The sequence below is a fragment of the Peromyscus maniculatus genome, chromosome 6 (genome assembly GCF_049852395.1).
Source record: "Peromyscus maniculatus bairdii isolate BWxNUB_F1_BW_parent chromosome 6, HU_Pman_BW_mat_3.1, whole genome shotgun sequence".
In the NCBI taxonomy this organism is placed as follows: Eukaryota; Metazoa; Chordata; class Mammalia; order Rodentia; family Cricetidae; genus Peromyscus; species Peromyscus maniculatus.
This window is the reverse complement of record NC_134857.1, coordinates 108,970,305-108,995,698: the sequence shown is the minus strand read 5'-3', so window position 1 is coordinate 108,995,698 and position 25,394 is coordinate 108,970,305. Positions and strand designations below refer to the sequence as shown.

Sequence of the window (25,394 nt, the reverse complement as noted above, 5' to 3'; positions counted from 1 at the left end):
AGTCTCTAATCATGATGACCCTAAAAATTCAACCCAGATCAGTGGATGATAGGCAACACGTTTCATACCATTATAGTGCTATGGAGTGAATTTGTGGGGGAAAAAAAACCACACCAAACCCAAAGTGCTATTTTCAGATATGAGGGAAGCTCTCAGATTGTCTGGGACATTGAACCTCTCACCAGAATCCCTCTTGAACTGCTGACATCACGCTGTGGCTGTTGTCCTAAAGTCCCATGGGTTGGGAAACTGGAGTCCGAGAACTTTCTTTTACAAATTCTAGCTTTCTGCCCAACTGGTTGTCCATTAGAAAAAGTGGCCAGTGCAGAATCTAAGTAGATCAGTTCTCTCTCTCTCTCTCTCTCTCTCTCTCTCTCTCTCTCTCTCTCTCTCTCTCTCTCTCTCTCTCTCTCTCCTTATCCCATCAAGTACAACATCATATGGAAAAGTGATGCTGCCATTCACTGGAAGACCCTTAGGCTGCAATTATGCATTTTAAAACTACAGTACATGGTGGGGCATTAGTAACAATATATTGTTAGGAGAAATGCACCCATCTTTCTTGTTCTGCTCTAATTAATTAGTATCACCCTTGGAAAAGAAAAGTGGCTGAGCTGGCAAGGCCTTTTCCTTCCTACGACACTGACAACACGCCATTCATTTTTCTTTTGTGCTCACCAGCACCAACACACAAGGGGGCCAAGGCCTAGGTTGTCATGTGATCTAGACTGGAAAGATGATGTGCCTGTGATGGGGGAAGAAGAGAAATTCTTAGTACAGAATATTAGAAGCACTGATCTAGACAAAATAAAAGTGGTACCTTTTAGTAGTGTTTATGCAAATTTCAATTTTAGCCTTCAGTTCATGAGAAACAATAAACTGCAGTGAAGAAGAAAAAAATCATAACAAGCCGACGAATACCCACACATTGATCCAACACTCAGACTCTTGTCCAGGAGTCTCAGACACATCTCTCGTCCTCCAAAGACGCAGACATTTGGTCAGGGCCATTTCTTTCACCTCAAAAACAGGAGCATTGTATTAAATAATATTTAAGGTCCTATCCAGTTCCAGGATGGCTTGCCTATTTCTCAGCTCAAAATCCTGTAAGTATAAAACAAACAAGCAAACAAAACCAAAAACATTTAGGCAGGAGGATATAGATACAAGATCAAGGTCAGCCTCTACTACACAGGGAAATCCTGTCTCAAAAGTGAACAAGAAACAATAACAAAACACCCACTGAACAAATGAACACTTCTGGGATGATTTTCAGAGAGCACTGTTCTGTAGAAGACCGCATGAACCTGTAGCTACAGTTACAGCTGCTAATAAGTGTCTGAGTCTGGAGTAAAGACCAGAAACAGACTTCTGCCTTCCTTCGCCTGCCCTCTGGTGGTAGTGTTGAGAAGTGAATTAAGCAAAAGAATGTACGTGGGGGCCTCAACCCTGCTGGAGTCCTTGTGGGAGTGTAAGTTTATTTTATCTCTAAGTGATTGAAACAAAGAAGAATCCAGAAGATAATATGACCTAGATATAACACCTCCTGAAACATTAGAGCAATTTAGATACTACATGTTAGGTACAAAGGTAAGCGCTGGGAGCACTTGCCAAAGTCTGATTTCTAGGTAAGATGCCCACATGTTAAGTAGCACAGGTCTAGATAGCCACGGGAGGAGAGAGCAGAAACCCTGTCAGATCTCTGGAAGACTGCTCCCCAGCATTGGCCAATTATGAGGTTGGGAAAAGACTGGGGGTGTTCTCTGGGGGCATATCCCATATCTCCTTGAGCAGAGGGGTCTTATGGATAGAACTGACAAGGCCTTCTATTTAAAAGGTTCATGTCTTAAAAGTATTTGAAGAGTAAAGACTATTGCTCTCCATAGTGAATAATTTCTCCCACTCACACATAACCACCCTTATCACTATTCAAAAGACTACCTGCATATTCATTTCCTTAGTACCACAAATTCAGCCCACTGTCATTTTTAAAGTTGTGTCCCCCTTTTAAATGGCTGAAAAAATGGAAAGAACGGTTAATGATATGAAAACCACACAGCACTGAAATATCGGCGTCTCTATGTGATGTTGTGCTACAAGGAAGCCACAGCTGTTTCTTGTACGGTTTTTTTGTGTCTGTCTCATTTCATGCCATGGGACACAGGGTGAGCAGTAGAGAGGGTGGTCCAGGGGAGGCTGTGGAGGTACAAGGAAAGCCAAGGCTGGGATCTAAAGCACTCGTCTTTTACAGAAATACTTGCAAAAATTCAAGTTCAGTAATGCAAAAACTTCAGACTTTTGGGAGTCACTGGAAGAGGTAAGAAACGCAATACCCTTACACATTTGTCAGACTTAAAAGTGATTTACATTTTAATATCACTAATCTTTAATTTCCCCTTATGTATAAATTAATGGCTCTCCATTGTCCCCAACAACAGGCAAGTAATCAACCAGTGAAAGAGGTTATGAACACCTGGACTAGCCAGATGGGCTATCCTGTGCTCACTGTGACTGAAAGGCAGAAATTAAATCAGGCACGCTTTCTGTTGGACTCCAGAGCTGACCCTTCCCAGCCACCATCAGCACTTGGGTAAGACTTTATGATGACATTACTTAAAAGAACAGCAGAAATTACTCAGCAGAAATGCCGGTAGTATGCTTAGGTCCTGCTATCATTGTGTGATCGATACGTGACAGTATAAAGGCACAGCCTTTAGGCAACAGAGAGTTCAGAGCCAGCTGAGTGACAGGCTGAGCACACATCTGTATCTCTTCTATGTAGACACCATCGATACAAGAATGGAAGCGGTAAAGAGATAAAGCCGTGATGGTGAGGAACATGAGTGGGTGGAGCGGTAGGCAGCATGGAATGCCGGGAGAAAGGCTGAGGGAGAAATAGTGGCCCAAGAGGAACAGGGTAAGATGTTACCCGATAATGACAAGGGTCTCCCTGCCCCTAGACAGGCCCTGCACTCACGATGTACATGAAGAATCACGATGTACATGAAGAATGCGCGGTGGGGGGTGGGGGTGGGGGTGGAAATGAGAAATGAAGCTGAAAACAGGTCGAGTGACGAGCACAGACTGTGCCAACTGGACCTGCACCCTCCACTTTGTTCCCCCTTCATCGCTGTTGTCCTCGCTGTAGAGAACTCTCGGGAGCCTGGCAGCGACTGGAGGCAGGAATCCAGATGGCTTGTTTTCCCTGAAATAGACTACAGTAGAGGAAGGACAGCCAAGGACTTCCGAAATGGAGGCTCCAGCAGGAAGCCTTCCTTGTTGGAGCTCTTGCAAGGCGGGTGGGCTGGCCTCCCCCAAGACCTGCTCACAGGGAATGCTTGTTTCCAAAACCTCCCTCCCTCCCCTGCAGTAGAGATGACATCCCAGACCCTGCGAATAATCAGCTTGGGCTTGAGAGATGATTCAGCTAGTAATGAATTTGCCATGTAAGCATGGAGGCCTGAGTTAGACTCCCTAGGACCCCTGTGAGGTCACGTACACATCTGTGACCCTAACTCTTCCTTGGTAAAATGCAATATGGACACAGGAGAATCCCTGAATCCTCATCTAGTCTGCATATACAGAGGTGGATAATAGAGAAGAGATCTTGTTGCAGATAAGGTGGACAGGAAGGATCGGCACTCCAGGTTATCCTCTCACCTCCACGGAAGTGCCACGGCATGTACACACCTACACACGAACAGGTGCACACAGCATACATACAGACACAAAACAATGTCAACTCAACCGTCCTTTTTAAATATGAATAAACAGTGGAGGATCCAAGACACATGAAAAATCTCCAAGCGTCAAAGCTTAAATCCCATTGGACAGACAAATGAGAAAGTCCTGACTTTATGGACATAATTTAGGAACCAAAAAACAAAACATAGGAAAGAAAAAAATCTGAGATATATTCAGGGATTTTAAAAAAGCTATTTTGCTCATCATCTAGGAGAGAGAGCGTCTTAGAAAGGCAAGCTGAGAACACAGAAGGAAGACTAAAATTTTCATTGAAGTAAATTTGGGAGAAAGTCTACAAAAGTATCCAACAGACACAATGAGATGTTAAATATGAAGGAGGAGACAGATGTGAAAGCCTCCTGCCCAAGGAAGAGGTGATCCTCAAAAACAAAAAACAAACAAAACCAAAAACAACCAACCAACCAAAGAACCCAGCTAGTGCTGCATGGTCTGTAAGGAAGTGCTAGGAACTGATGGGGTGGCAGGAGCGGTCTCTCTGCCCAAGGTCAGGGATACTGTTTGTAGTTTGCACATGTCACCGTGGGTGTATCTCATGGAAATGAGCAAACACCATGAACTGTGCTCTGAGAGCTGGTCTCATTTCACAGAACAGCACCGAGGCCAAAATCCACAGGGCGAGAATGGTGGGGGAAACTCTCTCTCAGAGGTCCACTTGGGACCCATAGAGAAGCCTGAAGATTTTTATTTTATTAAATTTTATTGGGAAAGGGAAATAGAAGGACAAGTAATATAAGGGAGCTAACCCATGCCCTCTCATGGACAATTTAGAACATATTGGCTAAATAAATTAGTCAAGTTAAACTGCAGGGTTAAAAGCAGACGCCTTTGCCTGAGGGAGGGATGTGAAGGCCTAGGATTTTCGTCACCAGCTCTTCAAATCTTTGATTAATGATGGATTTATGAACAACTTGCACAAGCTAAAGTCCCTGTCCATCGAAGCAGCATTTCATTTAGAAGCTGAATCAAATTCTCTTGTTTATGACATGGAAACTTATAAATATAATCTAGTTCATTGAAACACTACTAGTTAAAACTTTTTTAATTTCATCCCTAAACCAGATGGTGGTGGCACACACCTTTAACCTCAGCACTGGGAAGGCAGAGGCAGGCAGATCTCTGAGTTCGAGGCCAGCCTGGTCTACAGAGTGAGTTCCAGGACAGCCAAAGCTACACAGAGAGACCTGTTCGAAAAAGCAAAAAGCAATAATTTCAAAGTATGAACACCCAAATAAGATGTATAAATCTGTGTCATCTATATTTTTATTTCCTATATATTTTTATAAATCTAATTAAAGCCCAGATATAGGGCCAGTGTGATGTCTTAGTTGGCGAGAGCTCTTGCAGCCAAATCTGACGGCCTGAGCTCCCTCTCTGGAAGCCACAGGGTGAGAGAGGACTTTCAGCTCCAGCAAGTTGTCCTCTGACCTCCACCTGTGTGCCCACCTCCAGCCTGAATAAATAAGGAAATACATATAAAAAACATTAAACCCACATATAGAGTATATAGAAAGACATTTCATCTTGTTAAAAATAAAATCCACAATTTTACCAAACAAAATCTCCCCCCAAATATTAAACATGGCTGCTGAGGTAAGATGTTCTAAAAATTTCAACTGAAATTGCAAGCTAACATGTTATTCTCTTTAATTTGCTTGATTTTTAGCAAACATCTTTAATAACGTGAAGCCAGGAAAGTGTGTGATCTCGAAACTTACCACAGTTGAGTCTTAGCCATCAAAACCTGTCTCAGTGCTGCAGACATGCACGCACAGTCACAGAGTTGTTTCGCATACATTTCTGAGGTACCAGCCCACACGCCCTCACTGAGGGGAAGACAATTAGGCGACCAGGACACCAAGGCCTGGACCAGCCCGGGACACTGGGTGCAACAAGCATTCTATTGATATCATTCTAGCCCAGCTGAACCCTCCCAGCATGAATATGGGGTAACCTAGAGTGTGATAGTACATCACCGGTCCCTGGACTTTGCTCCAGTCCTACCCACACCCAGTTTTATATGACTCTCCTTTATATTTTTAATGTTTAGTTTGAGTGAAGAGAATTTCACACCTACCCACTTCCCAGGCACCCCGCAGTCTCCACTACTTGATCCTCACTGAAAAGACCCTTGCGTCTCTCTTGTGATGATTATGATGATATCTTATGTAACTTTTTATTTTTATATCATTGTATGCCACATGTAAATGATCACAAGGTCAACTATTTAGGAGTAATTGCTACAACACGAGGGAGGAGAATGACAGGGTATGAAGAAGACACTTTGAAGAGTTTTAATAACCATAAGCTGACTTGTTTGCAGTTACTATTTTGTCTCAGCAAAGTAGATGGGCCAACTTTAATGCTACTAGACCCTCCCAATGTTAAATTTCCAAAGCATTCCTCAAATGTGAGCCAAGCATCCATTTGGGAAGTTTCACAGGAATTATTCTCTCCTGTCATATTTATGCGCTGATTGACTGAGCCTCAGTTAAGTGAGAGAGGGACATGAGATGTGTATAGATGTCACAGGAGACTTGATTTCCCCAGGATTTAATATTTAAGGTGAGAAATGTTTAAGGCACAAAGGGAGTGACTGTAGCATGCATGAAGACCTCCAAGTTTGAAAGCAATCGTGTGTATACACTAAGCAACACTGAGCATTAAGTGGCTAGTGCTATTTGACATCCTTTAGGTGTATTTTATGAAAATGGATGTGAAAATTGAGGCGGGAAGTGACTATGGAACTTGTTCAAGATCTCCCAGAGAGTAAGTGATGGGGACTTTGTTGGAATGAAGGCAGAATAGCCACAAGGACCAGACTGCATAGGGTGGCTGGAAAAGTGGATGTGGCGGGGGTGGGGGTGAGGAGAAAGCCCAGAAGAGGTATGCAAACCATGGTCAAGAGTTTGGAGAGCAGAGTGCAAATTCAAGGAAATTAAAGGAGAGGATTGACAGGATGGTATTTGTATCTTCCCAGGTTCCCTCCAGTAACAACATGGTAGATAGGTTAGAAAGGGAGGGGACCTCTGAAGTGGAAGTAAGGAGACCAGCAAGAAAAAATAAATAAATAAAAGTGCCACCAGCCATTTATGTGACAGCTCATAGAGAGGCAAGGCCCAGACTGGGACATTGGGCTGACGAGTGCGGCAGATATGGCAAAGTCTGTGCTGAGCTAACATTTCTAAGTGAGATACAACGTGTTGGGAATTCCATCAATGGGTTTACAAAGAGCAGCTTCCTTTTAGGATATTTTCATCATACAGGACACTCCAGCCGTATTTCTAGAGAACTGAAAGATCATGGCAGACACACGATCTGATACATACAGCATAGATTTGGTGGAAGAGTCTACCTTTGGTCTAACCTTGGCTTTGGGAATTAAGCCATACTAACAACACATTTGGGTATTTCAAAAATTCAAATTGCCAAGGTGCTATAATTGTGGCAGGACATTAGAGAACAGAGAAGGCTCAGAATTTTTAAACTAGTTTCTTCTAAGATGCGGGATGGTACTTACTTGAACTGGAGAAAAATCCAGAAAGCCTGTTGTGCTTCCTCTATTGGGACCCTCTGTCAGCCTGACCTTCAGGTCTCAGGTATTCAGCTTTCCCACAGGGAACACCGTCTAGAGAAACTGGGAGGCTTGCTGTAAAGTAAGCTCTGAAAGCTCATAGTTCACTTCAGCTGGGCACCTACGCCAGTGTGAGTGCCTGGGGACTACACTTTTGGGCACCTACGCCAGTGTGGGTCCCTGGGGAATACACTTTTGGGCACCTACGCCAGTGTGGGTCCCTGAGGTATATGCTTCTCCTGACCTGTGCTAGTGTAGATAACCGGGACATACACTTTTCTATCTTTACTTTAGAAGGGGCTATGATAGAGAAGTTGCTTTTCATTCTTTATTTCATTATACCTGGATTAAAGCATAGGTTGACCTGTTTCCAGGTGGTAATTCAATTATAAAAGTCAACTTAGAATTGTTTTGGCTTGGCACTGTTAACAGTTTTAAACTGTTTCATTTATAGTTGATGTTTTGTTTCAGCAAACTACATTGGCCATATATAATTTTTCTTGAGTGTGAATATTAAAATGTGTAAAACAAAAACATCCTTCTGTCTTGCAAAACAGGCTTCTCCTAGGCAAGTTTCCCAGGAATTGTTTCCTCCTGTCATGTGTAGCCACTGATTTATGAAGCCAAAGACAGTCAGCCCTGTTTGTTTGAGCTGGCGAAATTGGAGTTAAGAAAAATAAAACAAACAAACAAACAAACAAACAAAAAACTCCTTGGCTATCAAGTCCTCTCTATGCAGATCCCCCTGGAAAAAAATATAGCCAAGTGAACTAAACATTCATGTTAATATTTTTGAGGTTTTAACCAGATCTGAATACCAATTTCATTCTGATTCCCAGAGGCATGAATTCTGGATATCATTTATCATAAAGTTGATTTATTTGTCTCATGTTTATAAAATACAATTTTATAATCACAGAAAAAGAAACAGAAAATAGGCTCTTACTTGTTGAGAACATTTATTGAAAGTCAACAGTAGCTGACCAAGGAAGAAAGAGACTTTAAAACAGAAGCAAGACTTCCTTGTGCCGCACTTTATTAAAATATTGGATTATGCCAGGCAGTGGTGGTGCACGCCTTTAATCCCAGCACTCTCAAGGCAGAAGCAGGTGGATCTCTGTGAGTTCAAGGCCAACCTGGTCTACAGAGTGAGTTCCAGGACAGCCAGGGCTACACAGAGAAACCCTGTCTCAAAAAATACAAAAAACCAAACCAAACCAAAATAAAACAAACAAAACAACCCCACCCCCAAAGATTACAATAAATACTTTCAGGCAGACTACTATCCTGTACAATTAACATACACTAATAAAAATGTCTAAAAAGAACCTTCATCCATCCAGAAAATAACAAATAAGAATTGGGTCTTTTCCTACACCATGGCTTGCATCCATCTCCTCAGAGTTGCTTTTATTTGGTAGACAATGTGCTCTCAGTTAAGCTGTGAACTGAGTGACATCTTTTGAGAGTGTTTCTCTTTGCTTAATCCAAGATTATGAGAAGCTTAGTGAACAGAAAGTTTTATCATTCAAATGAGCCCTATGGGAGTCATACTGTGGCCTTCACCATCTCTTCAAACGGACCATTTCTCATCTCTGTCAGTGGGATTTCTTCATATCAGGGCCTTGGGTACCCATTCCACATTAAGAGGCAGAAGGATGGGAGTAGGTGTGCCATCTTGGATGATTAAGTCAGTGTCAGTGGAGAAAATTAGAGTGGCCATATTTAACATTGATGGAGCCTGTAAGAAGGTCAGAGCACTAATTACACCTTCAGGAATGATTCCTGGAACCCCTGAATTTAGATAACATGTAACACCCTTTATCACTTCATTTATGTGATTTCCAGCCTTCGGCATTTTGTTCCTAAATCTTTTCCTTTACTCAACTGAGATTAGGTACAAAAAAAACGTGACGCTAAAATTAGAAGACATCAGTGGCCCTGCCTTCTATCATTTTGACTTATGACACTCTTAGACACACCAGGAGAGTATGCTTTGTGTCTGTTTCCAGTAACACCGCTTCTGCCAGCCTTTAGTATGGGATAGTCCCAGGGAGGACAGAACCATATGCGAAGACTGCACACAGATCATGAAGCAAGCCCCTGACTGCTCCATGATGGGCCAGGCTGACACTGTGGAAGATGGAGAAGAAAAAAGCGTGTGTCTACCGTTTTCCCGTGGGCACCAAACTAGCAGCATGGCAAGAATAGAGAATGGGACTCTTTACAACACGTCTGTGTCTCTCTTCTGAGAAGCTGCAAGGCTCACTAAAAACAGACCTGGAGATGGCTGTGCAAGAGAAAGCGGGGTCCTGGAAAGAGGGGGCGCAGCAGGGGTGCTTTATGAAGCAGGATCTGTAGAGAATAACTGGCTGCCAACTTCAGGGAAGCTCTGTAGCCCACACAGATATACCTGACAGATTAGACAAGACAGGTTGTCACTACCATCCACCATGGCAGAGAGCCACATTCAGAGGAATACATTTCCTGGAACTTTGGGCTTTCAGGCTCCAGCAGCCTGAGGGTAGCTCTCAGTTAGCCAGGTAGGAAAGCATATTCGGATGGGGAAGGGGAAAAGCTGCAAGAAGATGACATTGGCTAAGCCTGAGGCACCCGTGACATCCACTGCAGGACCTAGGAAACCATTTATACACTAGTCTTCTGAAACATGTGGCCAGGTATTCTCCTGGAGACAGGAGGATGGCAAGTTCAAGACCTTCCTGGGCTGCAGAGTGAATTCAAAGCTAGCCTGCATAGTTTAGAGGGGCTTAGTCTCAAAATAAAAAGTTCAAAGGCAGCTCTTTGTTAAAGGGCATCCTTGGTGTGCAGGAGCCCGGAAAACCAACCCTCCAATTCCACAAAAAGGACAGAATACTTAGGCACCCCAGAAATGAGCTTACCTGGTGATTTCCCTTTGTAGCATTGATTCTCATGGTTGGAATTATCAAGTGATTTCTAGAGTAGAGCAGGTGATGCTTAGTGGGTAGGAGAATAGAATCTCAGTATCATTTGACAGAATGTGTACCACGCTAGAACCTCCACAGGTCAGAATGCAGAGGTTCTACGTTATGATGTACAATGCTACATTTGTTCAAGTAATGCAAGATATTTGTTTCAAAATATTTTTTTACTGAACACCTTTCTTCACCCTCATCAGATTTTTACACAAATTTCTACATTTTGTGGATATATAGAGACTGAGAACTGTCAGGGCACAATCCATCTTCATCCCTGAAGTATATATTTCAAACTTTGTATGTTGTGTCCTACACACTGACCAGTCACTACTTATAAGGAAAAATGCTTTTGTCTGTTGATTTTGACATTTAAGCTTTTCATGATTAAGTTAAATGTTTCTTCCTTAAAAATTTTAGTTACACATGGAATATTCCAGTTAAATGGACTGAAAATAACAACTCAAGGGTCACAGTCTACAACAGGTCATCAACAGAAGGTAAATATTATTTAACACATTCATTTCTTCTTTGAATTGATGCATTTCAGTAAACAAATATAAAGTGAATCAACAATTAAGCCAAAAGTTGTAAATTTCAGCTGAAAGTCATCTCTTTAACGATCTATCAATAAATCTAAAACTTTGTCTCCAATGAGATCTTTCCCACCTCCATGACCTTTCTGGTGATTGATCATGGCACACAGGAACAGAGCGCCATAGCTTAAGGAATGTTACTGACCTGCCAATCCCTGGAGAAACCCAGCTGGGAGATTCCTGCCTTTCCTAACTTCCTCCCCCTCCAGTTCATCTCTCTGTTTGTTCTTCTTTCCCTCCTCCCTCCTTCTTCTTCTGCTCTTTTTATCAGATAGAACACCGGGGTTCTTAAAATATCCCGGGAATAGCCTGCTTTTCGAATGTTCTCTTTCAATTAGAATAATCAGCTTGCAATGTATTTCTTGTTTTCTTTCCGGTGGTTTTTCTTTTCCTTATTTGAAAACATTTAGGGTTCTTTCAAAAAACAAGGTCTTCTCACAAACTTCAAAATTGCTGAAAAAGAAACCATTAAGTAAGGGAGGTTTTAGCATCAATCCTAGGAGAATCTGTTTTTTGTTGTTGTTGTTTTGTTTGGTTGTTGTTGTTGTTGTTGTTTTGAGGAACTATTTTATTTGTGCACTTTCCCCTTCTAGCTAGATTTCCAGTCACTCGAGAGCAAAGACCATCTCAACACATCTTGTATCACAGGAAGTAAGCCATGGAGAATCTTGCTTTTTATTATTTGATCACTGTGGTTGTTTTGTGTTGCAAACTATTTCTTATCTAAGCCAGCAGGCTGGGTTTCTTCATTCTGTCCCATGAGAAGGTGGCCTGAGAACAGCATATTCTGTAGGATTTCCCTGGGGATTCTTGAAGCTAAAGCAACCTGCATTCCTTTATCTGCCCCTGGTTACTTGTCCCCAAATTGACCCATCTAAACTAGGTCACCTGAGCTGGGGTTATAGCTCAGCTGGCATTCACGAAGCCCTGGGTTCAGTATTCAGCACCAAATATAACCAGACGTGGTGATGAGCAGTTGTAATTCCAGCATTCAGGAGTTTAGAAGCAAGAGGATCACAAACTCAGGGTTATCCTCAGCTACCCAGAGAGTTCAAGGTTAGCCTGCAGTCGAGGACAGCTTGAATTACATGAAGCTCTGTCTCAAAACACTTTTCAAAATAAAATGTATCATCCAATCTTTTTGGTTAAGTTTATAGCTACGTGATACCATCACCTCAGAAAGAGACCCATACGTTAGCGAACTTATGAGGACTTAACTTATTCTGGATATTTGTTTTATGAAATGATAATAGTGTTTTTCTACTGTCTCATTTCAATTAAAACATAGATTTTCCAGGGTTCATCCATGTTGTGGCAAGGATCAATGCTCCATTCCCTTCCAGAATGGATCCATATCATCCTGTATTCATATAGAGAAGTCACCTCTTCTTTATCTGTCCTACAGAGTACATTAGAATCATTTGTATAGTAGTATTTCTGCCTTAGGTGTCTTTCATCTTTGCTGTTTATTTTTTTTTCTTTTTCACTTTTTTTGTTTGTCTTTGGTTTTGTTTTTTTGAGACAGAGTTTCTCTGTATAGTCTTGGTGCCTGTGCTGGATCTCACTCTGTAAACCAGGCTGCCCTTGAACTCACAGAGATCCGCCTGGCTCTGACTCTTGCGTGCTGGGATTAAAGGCGTGCGCCACCACCACCCAGCTTTACTTTTATTATAAAAATTCTCTCACATGTTTAGTTCTGTTGCCAACTCTTCCATCTTTGCTATTATGAAGGTAAGACTCATCTCCAGGCTGTTCGTGACAGAAAATATGATCGTAGGAAAATTCCCCCTTCGTTGTTTGTACTAATGATTGCGCTGACATTGTGGCCAATGACACTGGATCCTTCCAGAAGTTTCAGACCAATGCCTTTTTGTCTCAGTATTCCACATATTCATGCTGTGCTTGAATTCTTAGCAGAATGTCTTGTGGTCTGTGTGCTGACCATTTTCCTACTCACAGGCAGGTTTGCCAGCGGAAACTGAGGAGGACAGAAAGAGGAATAAAAGACAGTGGAAATGTCCCTCGGCTCTATAAAAGGCACAATAAGAAGGTTAGGGTTTCAATGCCTTTGAGTGTACCATCACCACACATGTTCCCTGTTGGTCGCTGTGTTTAACTGAAGGTCGGAAGACTGTCTCGGTGGCAGCTTGATTCACTGTTTACAAATTTAAAAACATGAATAATTCATCCACTCTAACATAATTTTTCCAGTGTTCCATTTCTTATATGAAATGAGGATTTCATATAAGAGAATGTTCTAGATAGTGAAAGTTCACTAAAGCACTTCAGAAAACAAATGTCAAGAGTTCAGAATAAATATTCTTCTAGTATTTGTTATATATTTATTAAGAAGAATTTTTTGAATACTCAATCCTTAGTTCATTAAGCCATTTTTTTTTTCAGGCAAGTTTTTGTTTTGTTTTATTTTTGAGACAGAGTCTCACGTAAGCCAGGCTGGCTGGCCTCCCGCTTGTTATGCAGTCAAGGCTGGCCTTGAACTCCTGATTCTCCTGCTCCCCATTGACAGTTCTGGGATTCCACATGTGAGCCTGGACACCTGCCTACACCATGCTGGGGATGAAATCAAAGATTTCATGCCTGCTCGGCAAGCACTGTAGTCATCATGTTAGCCACATTCTAGCTCAAGCAGATATTTTTAAAAAAGCAGTTTTGGGGGCAGATTGGGAATGAACACCAGGAGAGTGAAATTCATCCCTTCCTATCTTGTAGGCTGCCGTCTAGGCAGGTCAGTAGACAGACAGATTCTGTCATAACTGTTGCCATGATGCAGGGGGTAAATGATACCCACAGGACAAAGACTGGTGCAGATTGATAGGTCCAGGAAAGGTTGCTATGGAAAAAATACCTAGGTTAAAACTCGGGGCTCACTGTTGTTTGAGGGTAACAGGACTGATGGAGTACGGAGGGGTCTGTGCCTCAGACGGGGAGTGTGTGTGAAAGAGAGGAGAAGGAGCTCGCCTGCGCCCTTCCAGCTCTCAGGCACGTCTAACACGGCGCCTGTGCCGTACTGTCTAACATGGTGCCTGTGCCGTACTGTCTAACATGGTGCCTGTGCCATACTGGCGTATCTGTGTCTCTCATCCTTATAGAATGCTCTTTTGAGGAAACGAATGACTTCCTGGTTGCTGCTGCTGCTCTGTAACTGTTTACTGTATGCATAAGTGAATAGATAAATGGATAAAGGGCTCAGGTATTAAGGAGCTGTGATAACAAACCTATTATCTGAAACTTCAGAATCATGACTGGTCTCTCCGCCAGAAAAAGAACTGGACATCTCTTCCCACTTCAAAGCGCCTGCTCCATTTTTAGGCTACACCATGAGTTCCTGTTTCCTGTTTGAGGACATCTTCAGCTCAGGGTACAGATGATGAATATGTCCTGAGTGTGCTGGACAGGCCACCAGCTCATGTTACCTGTCGCACGTCCCTGCTTTGGGCCACTCTGATGACTCATCAGTTAGAAATGCCCCAAACAATAATAGGACTTCCGGGATCTTTTATTTACACAAGTATTGTACATGATATTTTAAGCAGTGGGGGGAAAATACGTGATTTCTAACAAAAGCAGTAAATCTCAAACAAAATGTTTTCTGGCTATTCTAATCCAGACAGAAAATCACCCTCATTTAAATGGTCTTAACTTCGTTAAAGTGAATTTATTCTTACCAAAAAATATGTCCTTATCTTTACTGCTGCTGTTTGTGGTCACTGGGATTTTATTAAAGATAATCGTTCTAAATACTCTTTTCTTATGTAGCTGATGCTGGCAGTCTTGTTAGTCCTGTTATTCTTAGTGTTAGTGGTTGGTATTTAAACAGAAATCAGTTACTGAAGCTCCATTTACTCTCTTCTTTTTCACGTAAATTGTAAGCTCCTGGGAGATACAAAGTACTTACTGTCTCCTGTTCCCCATCGATTATCAACAACTGCTAGGCACGTGGTAAGAATTTGGTAAGCCCTTGCTTAGTGGAGGGCTGTGTGCCCATCCTGTTCTCCTCGATGTTGTGTTCTGTTTTAGTTACATCTCTGTCTTTGGTATCAGTTGATGTTTCTGTTATAACAATGCATCTGTATCTAATAGGACTCCACCTTTGTGCTTTCATTTGCTGCATTCTGACATTCCGATGATTGTTGTCACAGGACAAAAGAGTTATCTGTCTTGCTTGAACACTGTTTCTGTAGGCATTACTCCAGGACTGGGGGCCAGGAGAGAGACTAAAACATTATCTCAGGTGTGGAGTTAAAGAGATAACCTAAGACGTTTCTACAGGAGAAGGCCTAAGACGTTTCTATAGGAGAGGGCCTAAGACATTACTATAGGAGAGACCCTAAGTCATTACTATAGGAGAGATCCTAAGTCATTACTATAGGAGAGGGCCTAAGTCATTACTATAGGAGAGATCCTAAGTCATTACTATGGAGAGGGCCTAAGTCATTACTATTGGAGAGGTCTAAGGCATTACTATAGGAGAGGTCTAAGGCATTACTATAGGAGAGGGCCTAAGTCATTACTATAGGAGAGACCCTAAGTCATTACTATTGGAGAGGGTCTAAGACATTACTATAGGAGAGACCCTAAGTCATTACTATAGGAGAGACCCTAAGTCATTACTATTGGAGAGGGTCTAAGATATTACTATAGGAGAGGGCCTAAGTCATTACTATAGGAGAGGGCCTAAGTCATTACTATAGGAGAGATCCTAAGTCATTACTATTGGAGAGGGTCTAAGACATTACTATAGTAGAGGGCCTAAGTCATTACTATTGGAGAGGGTCTAAGACATTACTATAGTAGAGGGCCTAAGTCATTACTATTGGAGAGGGTCTAAGTCATTACTATAGGGGAGACCCTAAGTCATTACTATAGGAGAGACCCTAAGTCATTACTATAGGAGAGGGCCTAAGTCATTACTATAGGAGAGGGCCTAAGTCATTACTATAGGAGAGGGCCTAAGTCATTACTATAGGAGAGGGCCTAAGTCATTACTATTGGAAAGGGTCTAAGACATTACTATGGAGAGGGTCTAAGGCATTACTATAGGAGAAAGCCTAACACATTATTCCAGGAGTGTGGTTTTGGAGGAGGGTTAAGATATTACTCCAGATGCAGGATTTACAAGAGGGTCTAAGACCTAGGGTAGCTGTAGATTTTGGGGTGATGATTTTTATGACTTTCACGTCTGGACTGTAAGAATTGAAATGAGCAAATTCCAGTATCATGGAAATAGAGTTTACTAAAATGTTCCAAGTGGGTATGTCTAAATATTTATTATCAAAAAGATGACAAGCACATAACTTTAACATGTTCTCCATGTTTTCACTGTGCGTCTTGTGTAACGTACAAATGTGGGGTGAGTTGTGTTGGTTCAGAACCCCAGTTTGTCAACTCAGCCCCAGTCAATCAAGTCTTGGGAGATTTATTCACCTAAACCAAACACAGGAGACTAAGCAAGAATGCTAACTGTCAAATGTACTAATCAGGTATCGTGGTGTGCTACTGAACCAGTGCACCCCTGTAGGCTAATTACAGATCTCTTTCCAGTGAGGATAGGCTAAGTGAGGATTAGGGGATTCCAGGATAAAGCCACCATTTTAAAGACATCATCAGACTGTGGCACCGATGCAATGCATTGTCCAGGAGAGCCCAGTTACTGCACTTGGAAACTGTCAATAGTGCCTTGATGCCATGAACGTTTCCTGTTTGCACACGAGTCAAAGGAAGTGTTTTCTGGCTCACCATGTCTTCAGGTGACTGTCTAGCAAACAACAACTTGGAAGTTCTGTTTTCTTCCATCTTGCAGTTCTGATACAAACTGGATGTTGGAATCTTTTCATGGGTCTTTTTCAACCAGTATGCACAGAAAGATACCGGGGGGACCAGGACGAGTAAAGCATTGATTACTTGTGTCTACATTTTACATCTAGTCCTCAGCAGTATGATGCTACTTAGCAGTGAAGGAGACTAGTGTACGTAGTCTAGGTCTTACCTAGTGGAAGGGAACCACTAACAGGTTTCTGCCATGTATGCTGTTGACTGTAGAACCAGACTTCTCAAAGGGAAGGAAGGTAAGGGCGCATGTGCTGGCTCAGGTGGGCACCTGCCTCCTGGGGCAGCTGGGAGACATACCAGCAGATCTTCACTATCCAGCTCTCCTTTGTGAGGTGTTCTTCCAGATCACCCAAATCAACATTAAGGAAAACCCTTTCTCATGATAGGCAGGTTGCATTTTTTCAGACTTCCTTGAATTGCCTATTGTGTATTAAAATTGTAGCCGGAGGCTGCGGAAGGAGAGTTATTTGTTCAAGGTCAGCCTTGAGTATATAGCAAGGTCCAGACTTGCCTGGGCCATGTAGCACAGTCTTATCTCAAAAACCAAAAAACCCAAACAATTGCAAGCAACTTTCTTTGCAGGCAAATGCTCTGTGTCAGTCCCTGAGCTCTGGGGAGAGGCCCTATAATTATAACTCACACGATCATGACTCAATTCCTCGCTTTTCCCTTCCTTCCCATCTCTCTTCTCTTCTCCCCTGCACCACTCTGGGATCTCCTTCAACTCATGATTCATGATCCCCCTGCATCAATCTCTTGAACAGCTGGGATTGCACATGCAGCACAATTCTGTTGAAAACGTTACCACAAGTGGATAAAAAGTCCATTTTACAATGGACCATGCTTAACTTTAGAGAGTGAAAGTTTTAAATTATTTTTAAAAATGTATTGTTTGTGTATGTGCATGCTATAGGTATATGTGTACACTGGTGCACACACAGCCGTGTGTATGGGTTCACCACGTGTATGGTGTTCAGGCACTCTCCTCACTGTTTGGGGTAGATTGGCTGGCCACAACCCTGGGGATCCACCTCTGTTTTCCCTCTCAACACTGGGGTTACAGGTGTGTGCTTACTATGGGGGTTTTGAGGATCCCAGATCGAGTCTTCCATTTGTATGGCCTGTCTTTCACCCGCTGGATCACCAGCCCTGAGAGGGAAAACCTTAGAAAGAGCCCCTACTCAAGGATAACTTACCCAACATTTGCTCCACGGAACTAGTAAAAATAGAACAAAATCATTTATGAGGTAGGTGATATGAGTCTCTTGTGATTGGCCATTGCACATCCGTTTTCAAAATATAAAATAAGACTCCAGAGTGTAATTTCAAATGACCAAAGATTACTAGTCACAGAAGTAGGTAGGGCAACATCATGTTTGTTTGTGTTTGCTTGTGTGTACACGTGGAAGCTCCTCCCACACGTACACACAAAGAAATTTTTTAAAAAATCAAGCTTGGTGAGTAACTTTTATATTATTTTGTACACTTTTGTGTTTGGTTCTGTTTGAAACAGGGTCAGTTCTGCAGCACAGAGTGGCCTCAAACTTGCAGCCATCCTCCTGCCTCAGCCTCCTGAGTGCTGGAATTGCTCCCAGTTCAGGCATGTGCCACCCTGTCTGGCATTCTTTATACTTTATTTCCCGTAAAGAGCATGTGTTGATATTACAGTCATTAAAAAGAATAAAAACAGATATGCACGCAGGAGCAGGCAATCCGCTATTCTATTTGCTTTGTTACATCAGGGAACAGCCGTACAGTTTGCTGTTGTCAACCTTGCTCAAAGTAGCGTGAACTTGGAAAGTCCTTAACTACTGACTTCCTGGGTCTCAGCTTCCTCATCCATAAAGTGAGAAAAATCACAGTAACGTTAGACAGGCTTAACTGGGCACGTATAAAGCACAGTAAATTACTGCAGTATTTAGATGGATTGCCAGGAACTTCTCAATGTTATTTATATTTGCTTGGCTATTTCTAGAACTGGCAGCCTATCCCGTTTCAAAATAATGGGGATGGCTACCATCTGTTGGTCACATAACACCTAACGATGTGACCCTGCTTCATGTGCGTTATCTTACTTAACCTTCCCAACAGCCCCGAGAGGGATTTTATCCCCGTTTTTCCTCCTGGTAAACTGGGACACAGAGAGGTCAAGTGATTTGGCCAGAGTTACACAGCTTGCCAGTCTCATAGAAAGGGTTTTATCCCAGGTCTGTCAAACTTAGAGGTCCCTGTTCTATCTTCAGTAACATATGGCTTTTCCCTTAGCAAGAAACTCTCCTCCCAGTGCAGACATTCAAAGGGTGAGGTTGCCAAAAGATTAGCTTCCTTTCAACAACTTCTTCATGGCCAAACGGCACGGAAAGATAGATACTGCAGGAGTGAGGTGAGGGTTTATAATTTGTCAAGTACCTGCTGTGAAGGTTCCCAAGGAAACTTATTGTCTTGTTGAAGAATTTACTTATATACTATGAAAAACTACTGTGTCCTGGATATCTTCCAGACCTTGCAAATGCGTCCAAAATTTAAATCATCTTTTCCTCCCAAACTTGCCTTCCTCTATTCTCTGATGGCAACACCATCACTCATCTCGCTGTGCAAGCCTCTGCCCCTCCTCTAGGCAGAAGGAGAGCCGTGCTGGCTCTCCCTCAAACGCGCCTCTGCTCTGTCCTCATTGTAACCACCTCAGTCCGAGTTCTCACCCTTTCTTGTGCTAGATTATTACAGCTGGGTTCCAAACTGGTCTTCCTGCGTTTAGATGATAATCCAAAATACCTTCCCTATCACCGTCAAAAATTATTTTTCTAGGAAACAGACTTAGGCATGTTATTTCCTTGTTCGACAATCTAATCTATGTTTTTCCCGAACCTCAGAGGATGGATTCTTTCACATGGCATGTGCCATGGACACCGGTCTTTGCCAACCTCATCTGCTGTTTTCCAGTACCTAGTCCCTACATCGTCACTGTATTAACTCCTTGAAATCTCTCACATATTCTAAGTTGCCACACCATTATTTGAATAGTCCATTTCCCATGCAGACAAAATATGTATTAATGGGAAAGTATAGAAGTGATACTGGCAAATAATTGTGGTATCTGAGCACAGCTATTATTTTTAAGGTGTACATTTGACCTAAAATTTAAGTCTCTGTCCCTTCAGCACTGGGCTTCTAAAAGCTTGATGCTGGAGTCCTGTGTGTGTGTTGGATGGTACTTTGGAAAGAAACTTAATTTGCTAACTCTACTGATTTAAAAAAAGCACTCTTATTGTCAATTGAGATAAGGATGTAGACGACCTTGCAAAGACAAATAAAATTGAAAACACAAGTAGGAAGTGGATTGCCAAGTAAGAGCATTGCATTTGGGTTCCAAGTTGATTGCAGCACATCTCAACGCCTTAAACATGCCATGGTTCTCACATTATTATCCTGCTTAGCAACAGTTATTTCCACTAGCTGCAATCTAGATTTATTTTGTTTGGGGGATTAGACCTGGGGGCTCGCTCCCAGTAGGCAAGTGTTCCACCACTGGTCCACACCTCCAGATCTGTTTTAATTTGATTTTGAGGGAAGGTCTTACTGGGTTGCCCAGACTGACTTTGAACTCACTGTAGTCGCAGTAAGCCTATAATCTGCCCCAGTCCCATGAGTAGCTGGAATTGTAAACATATACCAGGAGGTCCAGCTCCTGAGATGATTCTGAGAAGGTGTTCTTTAAATGTTTGCCTCTCCACCCTTCCCCAGATTGTGCCAGTGAATAGCCTTCACATATTTAATCCATTACACTTGGAGACATATGGACTCCTCCTAGGAGGCAGTTATTTCTTTGTCTTTGGGCATCATTTCCTCTACTGCCGGACTAACCAACTTAGAGCTATTGCACTCGTGTGGCATGCTTCTGCCATAGAGGAGTGTAGGTCACAAATGGCAGGATGCTTGTTGACATTACTTATTTCTTGCTCATCTTGCTCACTCCAGTGACATTCTAAAGTTGGGCAACTAAATAAGAATTGGGCTTGGGGCCTTTGGGTCCAAATCAAACTCTACTCTTGGAGCTAATATTGCTTTTCTTTTTCTTTTTTTCTTTTTGCCCTCTGGGTCTAATTTCTCTGTGTTTACAGTGTGTGCAAACATGTTTCTCATTAGTCTTTGTTTACTACCACAGGAATCACTTTGGATTCTAGTCTTGGTGGAGATGGTTTCCTCAAAATAAACCCAGATCACATTGGGTTTTATCGTGTAAACTATGAAGCAGGAACTTGGGGCTGGTTAGAGAGAACTCTTTCCTCATACCACTTGGTAAGAAACAGTGTGCTTACGAACTATTGTAGTTCTATTCCAAGAACAGCACTTTAAAGATACTAATGTTTTCAATGCTCTTTGCTTTTGAGACTCATGGCTTTTTTTTTCCTTCCTTTTCCAGAACTTCTCCTCTGCTGACCGTGCAAGTTTTATTGATGATGCTTTTGCTTTGGCAAGGTATGTCTTAAAATGAGGTTAGGCCACTTAAAATACCACGAGTTTTCCATACATGTTTAGAATTACTTACAATACATTTAAGTATTAGATTTTTTTTTTAAAAAAACTGAAAGCATCTAAAGTCTGTATTTTAAACATTATTGTTATTTTTGGCCCTCTTTTTTAAAAATTCATGCGAGCCTCATAGCAAATACTAATATTAGCTATTCATAGACACACAAGCTTCCCACCCCCACCTCCTCCCCTGCTGGCATGGGGTGTGATAAATTCCATATCAGGGTCTTTGACTTAATTAGTGATATTTTAAAATGATCAAAAGAGCATCTCAGACTGATGAGAGGGCTCAAAGGGTAAAGGTGGCCTTTGCCAAGCCTGATGACCTGAGTTCGAGCCCCAGGACCCGCTTGATAGGAGAGCAATCGTTTCAATATACTCCCCTCTGACCTCCACGTGTGCAGTCCCCTCCCCCTAAAAACAAGCAAGTAAAATACGAAGGACCTAGTTTTAAAATATACCTTTGTAACTGGATTTAACAAATGCATGCACAGAGTTTCAGTTTGCAAGCCCGAGCTAACTATTAGATATTTTAATCTAGAATTGTGAATTTTTGTCTAAGTCACTGGGACAAGAAGAAGAAGCCACAGTGCTTTTGCAATGGTTAGCATTTGGGAGCTAGTTTGGAAATTTGACTTTTTCTTTTCTTCATGATCTGAGAGTAATCTGAACCTAGAGAAAGATAAACAACCTAGATTGGGGAACAGAGGGACAGTGACTTTGGTACCTCTTCACATTTTTTTCAGATCATCTGACCCTATTAATTATTTATTGTTTTTAACCCTCTTCAGAAGCTAGATATACAGCTGATTTGATTTCTTTGTTTTTCCATAGCTTTGTCTAAGCATGAGAGTAGATGTGGATTCCTTAGGAAGCCTCTTCTGACTCCTCTGCCTGAGTTGGGCATCATTCTTAGGTGCCTAATTTTTCCCCACAGTACTGTATTATCATTGCTTATTATTGTCCATACTGCCCAAGAAATCCTCTTATGAGAATGGGCATCTGAACCCAACTCATAACAGCATGTGACTGTTAGTTAGAGTTATTATTCAATAACTACTAGCCAATCAGATTGATGGCTACTGGTTAAAGTAGAAACATTTGACATGGACTCCTTAGATAACATCAGAAGTCCAAAAATGTTGACAATTTTCAAAGGGTTAAACAATCGGTTTTTGAACCTGAATAAAATCCTGCTTCTGTAGAAATTAGAGTAACATTTTAACCTCTGTCTGGATCAATACCCTTATAGAAAACTATAGAGGTGACTATGTGAGACTGTGGTAAGAAATAAATGAGAAAATAGGCAGACAGAACCTAAGAGATGATCTTCCTTATAAGTTCTCATCAAATTCTATTACTTGAAGAAAATGCACCACCTTGGCTGACTAACAGTAAAGATATATTTTCCAAAGCTCTCTGAGTTGGACCTCTCTTGCAATGCTCCTTGAATCTTATAGGGAGAGGCAGAAATGTCCAACTTCGAGCTGTGCATTCCATCATCACTTAATCTCAGCTCCTGGAGCGCCATGCATCTTCTCTTTATTCATCACTGCTGGCCACATCTCTGGTTAAGATTGAGAGTAGCATTTTCTGTGTGTATCAACATTCAAAATGTTAAGGACAATATTAAGGGCAACGTGTCTAGCTATCATTCTTCTCAAATATATCTGAACCAAACTTTTAGAAATACTTTTCCATAATTTTTTATGATGCTGACTATTGGGGTGCCAAGCAAGTGCCCTATCACTTAGCTTTGGTTCCAATCCTGAGCAAAAACTTTTCAGTTGAGTCTCAACAACAAGTGAAATTTCTCTCTCTATTTTAAAAAGATGTGTGTGTGTGTGTGTGTGTGTGTGTGTGTGTGTGTGTGTGTGTGTGTGTGTGTGCCCCCACAGAGGACAGAAGAGGGCATCTAATCCCCTAGAGCTAGAATTACAAGCAGTCGTGAACCTCCTGACAGGGATGCTGAGAACTCTGGTCCTCTGCAAAAATAAGAAGTGCTTATAACCACTAAGCCATCTCTCTAACCTGTAAATGAAATTTTTTTTAATTGTTTAGTAGAGAAATGTTCACTAACATAAAATCCTAGAATCACCATACTGATCCTTTCAATTGAAAGTCCAGTTTTCAATTAATTGTCCTATTTGTTTTCTCCCTCAGAGCCCGACTTCTGAGTTATGAGATAGCCCTGGGCTTGACCAAGTATCTCAAATCAGAAGAGGATTTCTTACCATGGCAGAGAGCCATTTCAGCTGTAACCTACATCATTAGCATGTTTGAAGATGACAGAGAGCTGTACCCCATGATAGAGGTGACATTAATGCTATGAGTACACCACAATTGTAAATGTTCAGTTGACTGGGGTGGCTTCTCAGGGAAGGAGCTCTATCTTGTGGGCTATCTGTCCATCACACAAAATCAAGAGATGTTCTAGGACTTGGCTAATCAAAGCAGGCAGGCTGTCTGATCTTCTTCACTTTGAAGTGTTTCATATTTGTGTTTCAGTATACCTCAAAAAGGTATCCATTTTAGTATCAAAATGAATATAAGACTATCTTATTTAAATTTGTAATGTTTTAAACTATAAACTAGAACCTACTTTAAAATGGATTTATCTGCTAAAATTAGTTTATTCTTAACAAAAATATAACAAAATAAGAAAATTGTATTTTCTTACTCTCGCCTCCATGTTGGGATTTCGAGTTAGTCATTTCTGTTTACCTTTTCTTTGACATTTCAATAGCACTTTGGCAGGCTGCTTGCAATTTTAAACAAATCTGGATTCAAATCTGGCTATTTTGTGTATTAAATGGAAGACCTTTGGAAAAATGGTTTGCTATTTGTGGGTGCAAGTTTCCTCTGTGTAATAGGAATGTTAGCACTGGCCTGCCTGTGGTTATGGGAGAGTGAGGACCCCTAAATGGTCTTTGTAAATCTAAATAGCTACCATTTTAAAATATTTCATCAATGCTTAAACACTCATCTTAGTATCAGGAGTGAGTAAGGTGTTTTTTTTTTTTTCTTTTTTCTTTTTTTTTTTTTTTTTGGTTTTTCGAGACAGGGTTTCTCTGTGTAGCTTTGCGCCTTTCCTGGAGCTCACTTGGTAGCCCAGGCTGGCCTCGAACTCACAGAGATCCGCCTGGCTCTGCCTCCCGAGTGCTGGGATTAAAGGCGTGCGCCACCACCGCCCGGCATGTTTTTTTATTATTATTTTATTATTACTATTATTTTATTTTTACTATTTTATCATTACTATAATAAAGAAATAGTTTTTCCCCTTGCTGCTATGATAAAAATACCCCAATAAAATCAAGTAGTGGAGAGGATTTATTTGGTTCACAATTTCAGGCTACAGTCTGTCTTAGATAGGATTTCTATTGTTGGGACGAGACACCATGACCATGCAACTCTTAAAGAAGACATTAAATTGAGGTGACCACTTAGTTCAGAGGTTCAGTTCATTATTATTGTGGGGAGCAAGGCAGACATGGTGCTGGCTACATCTTGATCAGAAGGCAATAGGACGTGACTATGACACTGAGTGATATCTTGAGCATGTATGAGACCTCAACGCCCGCCTCCACAGTGACATACTTCCTCCAACAAGGCCACACCTCCTAATATTGCCATTCCCTATGAAATTATGGGGGCCAGTTACATTCAAACTACCACACAGTCCATTGTTGGGAAGTCAGGGCAGCAGGAACTTGAAGTACCTGGTCCCATTACATCAGCAGTCAAGAGCAGAGATCAAAAAACTAATGCATGCTTGTGACTGCTCAGCTTACTTTCTCCACCCTTAACCTAGAATCCCTTTCCTAGGGAATGGTGCCACCCATGGTGGGCTGGGTCATCCCACATCAAATAATGGAATCAAGACAAATCCCCACAGACTTATGATCTAGACAGTCCCCCACTGAAACTCCCTTCTCAGGTGAATCTAGGTTATATTAAGTTGATAATCAAAGCACCAAAGGGGGCTCAGTTAATGTTTTTAAAAAACATTAAAGAAAGATCTAGAATGGTTTCTATATTTAGAACTGAAGGAAAATTCAGCATTATAAAATGTGAACACCTTCTTTTTCTAAGTGCTGGCCCACACTTCCCAGAACTAGTAGGGCAAAG

The 25,394-nt window shown here is 41.7% G+C and overlaps 1 protein-coding gene across 1 annotated transcript in view; it reads left to right on the top strand.

Annotated features, from left to right (window-relative positions):
* Enpep (glutamyl aminopeptidase) overlaps positions 1-25,394 on the top strand; it is a 74,575-nt gene that overhangs the window by 33,931 nt on the left and 15,250 nt on the right. Inside the window, exons 9-14 of the mRNA XM_042279907.2 lie at positions 2,252-2,317; positions 2,439-2,590; positions 10,711-10,790; positions 20,899-21,032; positions 21,157-21,212; positions 23,430-23,580. Of these exons, the coding sequence (XP_042135841.1) occupies positions 2,252-2,317; positions 2,439-2,590; positions 10,711-10,790; positions 20,899-21,032; positions 21,157-21,212; positions 23,430-23,580 (639 nt within the window). The remainder of the gene's footprint in view (positions 1-2,251; positions 2,318-2,438; positions 2,591-10,710; positions 10,791-20,898; positions 21,033-21,156; positions 21,213-23,429; positions 23,581-25,394) is intronic.